The 12009-nt window shown below is 49.6% G+C and overlaps 1 protein-coding gene across 5 annotated transcripts in view; it reads right to left on the reverse strand.

The window, feature by feature from the left end:
* The window catches only part of LOC143375028 (uncharacterized), a 32278-nt gene that overhangs the window by 18782 nt on the left and 1487 nt on the right, over nt 1-12009 (reverse strand). For all 5 annotated transcript variants that reach the window (XR_013086792.1, XM_076823726.1, XM_076823728.1 and 2 more), the window contains exon 2: nt 9272-9518. Coding sequence is in view for 4 of the 5 variants with exons in the window: in XM_076823726.1 (XP_076679841.1) it covers nt 9272-9508 (237 nt within the window). In the remaining variant the exon portion in view is untranslated. The remainder of the gene's footprint in view (nt 1-9271; nt 9519-12009) is intronic.

Consider the following 12009-nt stretch of genomic DNA (forward strand, 5'->3'; position numbering starts at 1 on the left):
ACAGCTAGTCTGACCCCTGTTCCAGGCCCTCTGACCTTTCGCTGTCGCGCCAGCTTTCCCGAAACACGCTCCTGCGGCCCGCGGCGGGGTGTTTCTACTGCCGCGAGCCGGTGAACGAAGGGCGAGGGATTTTTCCCTACAAGCCGGGCGGAGCGCGCGAAATCTGATAATCTCGACGAGAGCCCCGGGACACTCGGTCAGTCAACCCGGCACATCCACTGAAAAATTCAACACTAACAGGTCGATAACGATCGACGACCTATGGCCAGGGTTATAGATGACCCTAGTCTTGAAAGACCGCAGGCCTGTACAGGAGTGAGCGTGCAGCACGCGCCACATTTCTCCTTACTCGCCCCAGAAGAGTCCCGCGAGTGTCGTTGCCAACTGCGCTCCCTTACAAAAAGCCTCGATGCTCTCGCGGTGAAAAACAGCCCCGAATGCCGATTATTCTCCCTTGCAGGAGTTAATAACGCTTTAATGGAACTTCTAATGCAGATCGTTAAAATTCCGCGCGAGCTCGAGGCAGCGGAGAGTTTTTGCAGGCCTGCCTCGCCAACAGGCTAGAGAAATGTCGGTATTCTTTCGCATAATTCTGTTCGGGGAATCGTCTCGCTCGCTTTCGGATTAAGTAAACCTCGCTGTGGAGGTGCTGCGGGTCCGCGAGTGTTTGAAGCTTTAAAAGTCCACTTGAAATTTCGAAGTCGATCGCGCGAACCTGCGGTGAATGTCGCGATAGATCCTCGAGTGGCGAGGGTAAAGGGATGAGAAGCGGAGCCGTACCTCTGAAATTCAATTCGCTGCAAGCTGCCTCCGCTTTGAAAGGAAGTACAATAAAGATACGTTATTTATGGGACGGTCTGATGGGTTAAACGTCACTAGAATCTGTGGGGAATATCCTCTGGTGGGTTCCATGCTGGCAGTTCGCGCTTCATCACGCTACGATGCATTTCACCTCTTCTAAAGGAAATCCCCTGGAGAACTGCGTCCTGTGCGCGCTCGATTCGGCCGCGATCTTTTGGCCATTTAATTTAGGGAGCGGAGAGTTCGAAGGTGCTTTGGAGCAGCGTATTCTCGCGGATGAAACAGGTGACGCTCGGTGAAAGATGTTCGGTGACGACGGCGGCCGCGAGAGAAAGGAAGTCTCTCGGTGAATTAAGCCGAATGGGACAATTATAACGTTATTGGCTTTATCATCGCTGTCGCTGGGAACTGACAGCTTGAAATCAATGGGAGGGAGTCTGCTACGTGCGGTGTCTCTGTTGCATTGAAATCGAGACCGCGCGGTCCCAGCATCGGCGAAGGTGCATTGTCTTTCACGGAAATATAGGAAGCGGGGCACAAAATGTCTCCAACTCCGCCGCCTCCCATTTGATTCTGCTATCGATTTCCTTTTGTGCCCGCGGCTCAGATTATAGACACGTCAGAAGCACGCGGCCCTAACCGCCGTTCCACCCTCGTTACATTATTTTCTGCGTGTGCACGCTGCTTGTCAGGGAAGGTCGTGCCGAAGGGTTGTTCTCCCCCTTCTGTCCCTGTCTGCACCGCCTCCCTCGCGTTCTGCGCGCCACGCACGCTGCAACCGTGCGGATACCGATCGACTGGCGCGTTTCTGAGTACGAGGGGCTGAATCACACTGTGCACGAAAGTCGCTACGACGATACTTTGGCTCTATCAATCCTCGGAAAATACTATAACCAGACGAGGAGCCGAAGGTTTTCCAGTATCGTCGAGGGACGAGATTTAAAATCGCGCGGAGGACAGGGTGGAGGAATTCGAATACTCCAGTGACGTCGGGAAAGTTTTGAGCGCGTTTGGAAACGTCTGTCCATAGCTGGTGCGGATCGATACATTAGAAGAGGAACATTCTATTATTGCAAAGTTCTATGTATGTAGCTCGAAAGGTGTGTAAGAAGGTCGCTAGTATCGGGTGATTCACCTCCCCTACGGGGATCAGACATTTTCAGCGAGGGCTATAAATACGCCCAGCATCGCGTAATTCCAGCGCGAATATTCTTGCACCGTTCGAGAACGATCCCCGAATTAAAATCTTGCCAGCAGCTTACCCAGGGGTCTAGGGGAGGGTTAGGCGGTCGGGAATAAATACCCCGGGCGCGGTTTCTTTCCTACCGCGGAATTGGAGAGTGTGTGGAGAGTCGAGTGGGCTTTCAGTAACGTCGCGTGATTATATCCACGAAGGAAAAGCCTCGACGCGGCCCGGGAGTGACGCTCGAGGCATTAACGCCTCATTAACGCCCTCCACGAATGACGCGATCCTTCGTCACGTGCCGCCACTCATTTCCACGTCCCTTGTTTCGCTCTTCCCCGTGTCCATTCTCACCGCTGGTCACGAAACTCTTCCGCGTCCCGTGCAGCTCGAGCGAAGCTCTACGGATGCGCTAGAACGAGTGACTTACGGGTCAGTCATCGGAGACTTGTTAGGTTCCCCGAGCACTCCGCTGCTCGTTTCCTATGAGAAACTGCAGTAAGCGAGCCTTGGGGGAGCGTAAACGTTGGGGTGTCTAGACACGGGGCTTTTTATTGAGAGGAGTTGCGCCGTGGAACTAACTTACGCTACATCTCCTATGTATTACAGAATTCAGGATGATCGTCAGGATTTCCTCCAAGATCCTCGGACTCCTCTCGGCACCGGGGCTCTACGCGCGCCCTCCTCTCCCGCAATTTCGGGGACAGTCTATGCATGGAAGCTCATTAAGCCTCAAGGTACCCTCAAGTATCGTGGCCATTCTATTTTTGCTGTATTCCGCAGTTTGTCTAGAATCTCGCCGGCGGGTAATTAAGCCCTTTGTTCCCGCCATTCCGACGTCCCACCTCCGATCTCTTCCATTCCATTTCTGCCCCCGTTTCGGGGCATCAGCCGCAGAAATTAAATTCACTCGTCTGGACGAGCCATGCCATTTAGCCGGCGATGATTCCTGGAAATGCTCGATTTCCTTTTCTTCGAGTTTCTTTTTCTTTTTCCTCTTTCTCTTTCTCGCTATCGCATATGTTTTCTTTTGTACAGTGTACTGTGCAATAAAGAATTATTATTATTATTATTATTTCATCCGTGGATCATTGTTCCGCCGAGCGCGCTCGCTTCGAGTTGCAGCTTCCACGAGAGCGGGGAGATTCGAGGAATTCGAGGGAGTCGAGAAATCGGAGAACGACGAGGACTCGTTTCCTCGGTCAGGCCGCTTCTTCTGTGCTTCTTCGCACTTCCAGCCCATTCTGCCGTTCCATTCTCGGCCGTGCCGTGCCATTACAGGAAATTATACGCGATACAGTTTCATCCGTGCCTAGACAGCGCGGGACAGACAATAGCAGCCGGGATCCACTCCACGGAAAGTTGCGCGGCAGCCATTAATGGCAACAGAGCCGGAGAACGGGGGAGGAAGAGGAGCGTCCCAGCAAAAGATCCGAATTATGCCCTCCAGCCAGAACGAACCTCCATTGTGCCACGCGTTCCTCTTTATCGAGCCGATTCCACTATTTCCCTGGAAAATTCTCGGCGCGCCACGAGTGCAACGGGGCTCGATGCCCCTCGCATCCACCGTTTACAGGGCCCTTCATTTTTCTTTTTCCTCCACAATTTCTGGGCTTCAGGAAAGACTGAAAACCATCCGGAAGAATCATGAGAAAAAGCAGGGATATTGTAACAGTCGCAGAATTGTATCGGATTTAATGGTTGCTTTTTAGATTACAAATAATGATATCGACTGCTCTTCGATTTTAGAAGTATTTAAACTTTATGCTCCACCTAGGAATCTCAGGAAATTTCCGCTTCTCCTGTCACGCTGTAGCCTTTTTTTCATACATCAACGTGTCTTTCAAGAACCAGCTCTTGACTGTAATGTGCAACAACTCTGTTTAATTCCTTTTGTGTTTGCGTACATTACATCCTGTCACTTGTTACACATCTCCGTCTTCTGTTATGTACATTGCAGCTTTTATGCAGGGTCTGTCGATTTTTAAAAACAGGGTTTAAAAACTGTGTTTCTTATAAATTTGTAAAATTCGAAAGCGGGTTTTTACATTAAAAAAACAGCTTTATGTGCAGGTAACAGTTTACTGTAAAACTAATCTTCATGACTTCATATTTTCGGAAGAAAAATACTAAATGAAATAAAGATTTATAATTTATATTTTGTAAGGATTTTAATTCTTTTAGTTTTTTTTTCCATTTGGTTTTTTATGCAGTGTATTTTATTGTGTCATATTTTTGTAGACTCATAACTATTACGTGAACTCAAAAATTGTATGGATTTGTACGGATTTTAGTTACTTCGATTTTTTTTTATTTGGTTTTGTATGGATAGAGTATATCTTATTTTGTTATATTTTTGTAATTCCATAAACATTAAAATTACTGAAAATTATTAAAATAAGTATAAATATTTAATTTCTATCTTGATTGTTTTTTTTTAAATTCGAAAACAGGTGTAACCGGTTTTTGGAGAATAGTGAAATTCGAAAACTGTTTTTTCCAAAAGTCGGTTTTTGTATAAACCCTACTTTTAAGGATGCCCACAGGTATATAAATAAATAAATAAAGAAAAATAAAACATTCTGCTCGGCGAATGCACGCACCAACTGCCTTGATTTATAATTCTTCGATTGGACGATGGATTCGACACAATCGGAGGATTACTCCAGTCACTTACCACGCAGGTAACGAAATTAACGGTAATTATGTCGCGGGCGAATTTAAAACGGTCCAGATTTACCGGAGTTAAATAACAAATTGGATATCCGCCTGGTGTAGATTAAGTAGGACTAAGGTGCAGATTAGGTCATGCTCAGAAATCGTACGATTTCTAATCGATCCGTGGTCAGCCTTCGATGCGGAGCTCGTGATTTTCCTTGGTATTTTAGAAGACAGGTTTCTTCCACCGTTTTGTCTGTACTTTTATCGACTCGTCGCCAATTTCCAAGCGTTATGTAATACAGAGTCTATTAAAGGGACTGCTGGGTTGCGCAAGAAGCGTGGGAATGTTTGTTGCGACGTTCGAAGCGAGTAACGCTTTCAAATTAATAATCCGATTCCGTGGGCGTTCGCGAGTGATTCAACATTGTTTCCACCTACGCGGAAATTAGCTAAATCCCCTACATATTCTATCAGCGCGCAAAGAACGCAAAAGGAGCCGCTTCTGTTCGTTACCAAAGAACTATAACTCGTTGACTCTAGTACACAGGGGCGTAATTATTTAAAGCGTGTCTGCGATACTCGTTAATTCAACTTATCGCGCAGGACGTGACCCGTGCGACCACCAACGCCTGCATCCACCCAGAATAATGGCACTTTGATGGTCGTTGCGCGTCAACCCAATACCTGAACCACCCTTATCATTTTCCCTGCAACAGCGGGGCACGAAGATAAACGAATATCTCTTACAACAACGTCGTTAACTTCGGAGGCCACTTCTACGTTCAAGTGTACGCTTAAGGGTCTCCCCTCAGAGCGAAGGGCTAAGCCCGAACGTAATTAGATCCATAAAATACAGAACAGCGCTCCAATTCCACCACCATACCACAATTATCATCCTCGTATCTAGCCTCCCATCTAAAACAACACAGGATTCCAACGAGCAGGAGTCTCATCTGCTCGAGCATTCGTTTAAATTACAGATCCCCCGCTCGACTCGAGTAACTCTCGATACTCGACGGAATATCGAGGCAGCTGCACACGGCTCCGCCAACGGGGGAGGAAGCAGCTCAGACAATTTCCGCGATACTGTTCCTGAGACATCGATATTTTATGATCGACACGGGCTACCAGCAACAGCCCCGCCCCTGGCGATATTAAATTTTCAAACGTTCGTACCGAGCTTCAGAGAAGTTTGACGAAGTGTCTTGAAGGAGCTGCTGTCGAAAAACAGATACCGCGATGGCAATCGATTAGACAGATAATCCCCCCAAGACCAGTGTTCTGGGAAAGTGGACAAGCCTCGTTTAATCCAACGGAAGCGGAAAGCTGCATCGATCGGCATTTCTAAGGTCTGCGCATTATGGGGGTTGATGCGGTCGACCTAATGGTATTATCAACCCTTAATACCGGACCCCCGGGGTCGCTGACCGACCAGACGCCGCTCGATCCACTGCATCTTCCCTAATTAAGCCAGTTTCATTCAAGAAAACTAAAAAAAAAAAAAAAACAGCAGCTTGTGCTGTGAAAACGACAACTGGCGTATATTAGGCGTTACGTCAGTTCATTGTTACACAGAGGGAGTTCACTGGCATCGCCCGCCGGTGTTATCTATTACCAGGAGCGAGGTCACGTTAGCGCGGCTTTTAAACAAATTTAATTACGCTCCGAGGAAATTTTACGATCTTTCTCGAACCACGCTGGGGGTTCTACGCGCGGAGCAACCGAGCGATGATTCGTGTACGATAAGGACTTGTAATGTTTCTCGCGAGCTGTTCGTCGAAAGTACGCAGGCTAGTGAGTAAAGAAAACTCGGGTCTTATCGTCAGCCGCCCGTCGGGCTGAGAATTTTCGAGCAACTCGTTCGGTCGATGGAGGAAATGCTCCTCCGATGTGGCAGAGGCACATGGCCAGGCCAGACGAAGGGCGTTAAGGTTCACAAACACCGGCCCAATCGCGATCTTAACGCGGAGTTAGCGTGCACCCTATCTCCCGCGACGTCTAGCTATCGCTAACTTACGAATTCCTTCGAGCCAGCGAGAAGGACTTGACTTTACAGCAACTTTTACCCACCACTTGTGCGTGCACCTGGGCTATTGCCAAGGTTGAGTCTCCACGGCAGAACCGTGGGCTTTCACGGAATATATTAAAGCTCACGCAAGTGCGCAGAATAGTGCTTCAGAATCTGAAATAGCGAATCAGTGAATCGCGACGTGAGCGAGCAGGGGGCCTCTTGAAAATCGCGCTCCCAAGCCGGCGAATTTGCGTGCAAATTAGCCAACGCCTGTCTGTGCATGCAAGGCCGAATCTACTTGCTCCTCGCCGGACTTGCGCCTTCGACCGTTTCCTCGCACGCGAGAGCATTAGCGCTGTTTCAGAAACGGGATGGTCGAGATTATCGATGATATTCTGGATAAACTAACGATACTTTTGTAGCCGTTAATAACTGACCGGGCTTGTCATTAAGGGTTGCAATCGACGGGGTCGCGATAAGGTCTGAAAATCCCAAGGCTCTGGCCCGTCGTTTACCGGCACGCGACTCCGCCGCGGGTCCACCACTCGATTCCAGGGAATTTCGTGATCGAACTGCCTCGATGAAACAGACCTGGGTGTGGTGCGCCTGGGAAATGTGCTGGTGATTGACGGCGCAGGGTGAAAAGTGCCAGGAATCGACTGCGGGGATTAGAGGGCTGGTCTTTTATTCTGAATTTATGCTCGGCGAGCTTGGGATGTTTGCTCGCGGAAGTAAGTGATATCGGTGACGAAGGAAGACCACTTCTCTGTCGTCTAAATCATACACAGGGGATCGGGCAGAAAGGAATTGGCGGTTCTGGGTAATCGAATATCGGAGTCGCAGGAATATTCCCATCATGTCCCTGTTTTCGGTGTACGATAGGCGGCTGAATCGAGGGATCGTAAATCAGAGGGGCGACGGCAGCTAAATGGATCCGAGAAATTTCAGTTGCTGGGGCACGAATGTTGGCCATAGCAACTGCACCGAGTATCCGGGCTATCCGATCGTCGATCCACCATCGGCCGTGAATACTGCTCCTTGGCAGGCTTCCTGACAGGGACACTTTTTCCATTTTCCTTTTACGCAGACCCTGCCAAATCTGCTGCTGACCCACTGCTGCAGCACGGGGTTATCTTTGAAGGTGACCTTCTGTTAATTTCTACACGAATCTCGGACATCGGAGGGAAGAAGTACGCGGTCAACGGAATTGTCCAAGGGAATGACGGAGTTTGCAAGCTACCCGTCAAGAGTATGGAGAAATTGCGTGGAAAACAGAGTAGCTAAAGTTTCCTCGATTGTTCGTCGCCTGAAAAGTGACAGCGAGAGTTGTGGGCCAAGAAAGTTGACGAAATCCTTTGGAACGGGCTGCGAAGTTGACACAGTTACTAGCAGGACCACTGCGTAACGGTCGCGGTGAAGGAAGTGGAAGTTAACATCGAAAACGTTTGTTATTTCCCTCGGCGAATTAACGATATTGAGTTTCTGATACGCTATCAGCATCGGCGTACGATTCAAGCTGGAGAGAGTATCTTGCTAATGGGGAGCTGGCTAAGTCAGCCCGTCGGGGGTACAGAAATCAATACGTATTCAGAGTTTCTAGCCGTAAATCTTCGGTTCACGAGTCGTTCGGAGAAGCAACCCCTGCCTGACATTAAAATGAATCCAGTTGAGAGAACGACTGCTATATTAATTCTGGATCAACTCTGAACATAAATGTCGCTATCTTAGTCCCTCTTAACTTCTTCTTGCCTCCATAGGTCTGCCGAATCCCTAAATTATCCATCACAAACTAAATGCACGTCTATCGCAATGTATTCTCAAATATCGAATGCCAAAAGGGTGCACCGAAGGGTAGGAACAGTGAACTGAGAGACCGGATGGAGGGAAGACACTCGACGAGGCTCGGAGTATACAGTAATAAATGGTTTTAGCCTTTAGGAGGTTACACAGTGTCTTTCCAGTGAACGGTGATCGCGTTAACCTCGGGTAATTGATCCCTTCTTCTCCCTCTGCCTCGCGCAGCTCTTCTAGCTCGCCCTGCCACAACCCTTCGCGTCTGTTTCCCTTGAATATCGTATCTCAAGCGATCGCCCCATCCTAGCCACCGTCTCCAGATAATCGTAGCCATCGTTGCATCCGAGGAGCTCGCGAGCACCACGCCACGTCCGCTCCGATAAGACCTCCCCTTTGTGGTGATGGATACGAACGATTAGGGAAGGGCTCGATTAAAATTTCCACCCCCCAATTTCGGAGAAGCGTCCCCTACGAGCGTGTCAAGTGTCCATCGATCCCAGCAGCGCGAAGCGGGGACGAAAATGTGACGACTTTGGGTGACTGGTCTGTTCTATTGGATTCCACTTAGGTGGCACGGGTCAGACTGATTTCTGCGTAGAGGTGGAAGTATCGGAAAGTCACAACAGGTGGGACAGGCGAGACGGATGTCTCGAGCATGGGCTATTCATAGTGTCTCTCTATCTTGGGATTTATGGGAACATTTCGCGTTAAAAGAAGACCTCTGCTTTCTGTATGAAGTGTCTATCCGCAAGGCTCCCTCGCTAATAGTCCGAAATAGAAGCATAAGCTGCCTACTGGCCACGGACCGTTCAAGTACTCACGATTTTATGATGAAGATGCTGCAGCTCCCTCTCGGTGACTCTCCTCCGCCACAGCTCGCGCTGCTCTCGTCTGTACTGGCTGTACTTGTAGAACAGGTACATGCCAGGAAGCGCCAGGACGACCAGAGGCTTCATCAAGCCAGCTCTTCCGCTTCCGCCGCGAACTCGAGGCTCTGGCGGCTCGTCCAGGTCCTCCAGCTGTCCTGCACCCTCGGCCACAGCTGGCACAGCGGGCATTTTTGATCACCTGCAACAGAACCTGCGGGTTACTCGAATTTCGCTAACAAGTCTCGTTCGAAAATAATTCGCAACCGCACACCGCGAGCGCGGCAACAGACGGAATACCGGCTGATTAATTAATGGGATCGCACTCGATTAATTCCACCGCGAGACAATGGCCTGCGCTGGTGTATTGCGCTTCATCGGGGACATTGAAACGGCACAATTGCCCGGAACGCGTCTGACACAGAAACGGTAGCCACCGCGTCTCATAATGGATCATTTGTTCGCAGCAATTAATCGATCTTAAGCCGCGCAGCCAGCCCCCGTCGCGATTCAAACTTCCTGCCGCGGCGAAGCCTCGGAAGAGCCACTCTTAACCGTGAAACTGGAACGTCGCGGCGGAAATCCACGCGGAGGATTCAGCGGCTCGGCGTCGGGGCGCGGACAAAAGCAGCGCGGGCGAGTCGAAAGAGCGCGGATAACCGTTTGCTCGTTGGCGCGAAGAATTTCAGCGTTCTGACAGAGTCGGACGGGTGAACGGCGAATTTTAGGTCACCAAGAGACGTCGACTATTGGGTATTGGTTTTCCATCAAACCGTTTTTTACGATTCCTCGTCTGCGCGCCGGCCTGCTTTTCTTCCTCATTTCTCGATATTTATAATCCTCGTTAACGTCGCGCCGGAATATCTGCAACGAAATAGCTTCCCGCTGCAGACGAGCGGGAGGGAAACGGTATCACGGGCCTCGGCTTTTGTCCGATACCAATTATTCTTGCTCGCGGGAAAGGCAACCGAGGAAACTTTGCGGTTAAAGTGCCCGCCAACTTTCGTACGTGCTGTGTTCCGCAATTTCACAGAGCCACGGGGTTCAAAGCGCGTCTGTGGATGTCACGTCCGACCGATCAGATGATATCAACGCGGGGACCGCTGTATGGATGCACCCTTCCGAAAGAGCCTGCGATCTTTAAAAATATTCTCGTTCGCAGGACCTGCACTCTCGAGGAAGCTCGTGTTGCCCCGATCCAGGAATTAGCGCAGCCCTACCGATCTGTTTCTGGGTTTCCAAGGGAAGGTGATTCGTCAAGAAGGCCTGGTTAATGACGAACCGCCCTGTGAGGCTCCGCGACTTCAATGAAATTTCGTAATCCACTTGCCGGTCGTTCACCAGCTATATTTAATTCAACCGTCTATTTGCCGTGCTATTCTTAACCGGCTGCTCTAGAAATACGTCCGCTTTATATCTCTGCCCGCGGCTGGGTCGTGCACCCTCCGCTCGTTGCAGATGCAGCTGCTTCTCCGCGCTGCGACGAGGCTGATCCGATTACTCTGCAAACGGCACGGCCAATCAAGCGTCAGCCTCGCGGTGTCGTTAATTATTTGGCGGCTGGAGGATTGTAGTTTTTGAGCCACGGCTGTTACAGTAGGCGCGTAAACTGTGGGCGAGTTTCGCGGAGATGGGAACGAACCGACGCGAAGGAGATTTATGCGAATACAGGAGGATCAGCCTGGGATGCATGCGAAACGTTCGACGCGTCCACGTTCGCGAATGAGGATTAGAGGGTGTGTTAGTTCGAGGTTGAAAGAACAGAGGTTCTGTTCTTGGCACGAGTGAAGGCTCGAGCTCTTCCGGCGATAAGGGAAATCTAGAGCAATCCGCGTTTAGGTCGAGGATGCTTCGTAGCATTGGTGAAAAGATTGTTTATCCTGCTTTATGTGGCTGAATATGATCTTTGCGGGAATCAATAGGGATCAGTTCTGGTAAATACCTCGGTCAAGTATTTCTACAGAGATTTACGACTCTGTTCCCGGTAGTCAAGAAATCTGCATTGCAAATCGCTGTTTTATCGAGTAATTGGGCGATATCGCGGTCAAGATGATGCATCGATGCGAAGCGTCCCATCGCTTCGATTCAACAGCTTTCGTAAAGTAGATATCTAATACACCGAGCCTCGTTTCACCATCTGATGTACTAATTGGACAAGCGGTAAGAGAATCGCCCCGCTGGGAAGGCAGAAACAAGCACTCTCGGTTGAAAATCTGGATAAAAGACAGCGTGGCAATCCTGCGAGGTGCGTAGACGGTGCACGTACTCGTGCACGCGTTATCACCTTGGGGGTAATATATTATCGGAAATGAATCAATATATCGACTCGTTGTACGCCCCTTACTCGACACTATGAAAACATACACCACCTCGGGGATTCGCTGTGTTTCTACCAAGGGCAAGGTCGCCCCTACTAGCTTTTTCACCTACAGGAACCTTTGAACGTCCAGAAATTGCAGTGACCATTAGATTAGGCCTGTATTTCGCGAGGAACTGGGCGAATGACGAAGGAATCTCTCGCGCTCTACTGCGAACGTTCGAATTCCAGAAGCATGGAAGCACGCGGAGCATCGAAATTGGGACAAATGGAGCGAGTAGAATCGCAGTCGAGCTTTTGCCGTTAGAGGTGTCGAGGCGAGAGTGGACGAATGGTGGTGGAGTGAAATTATTACGCTGCCATCGCGAGGAATATC

This window comes from Andrena cerasifolii, chromosome 12, assembly GCF_050908995.1.
Source record: "Andrena cerasifolii isolate SP2316 chromosome 12, iyAndCera1_principal, whole genome shotgun sequence".
Classification (NCBI taxonomy): Eukaryota; Metazoa; Arthropoda; class Insecta; order Hymenoptera; family Andrenidae; genus Andrena; species Andrena cerasifolii.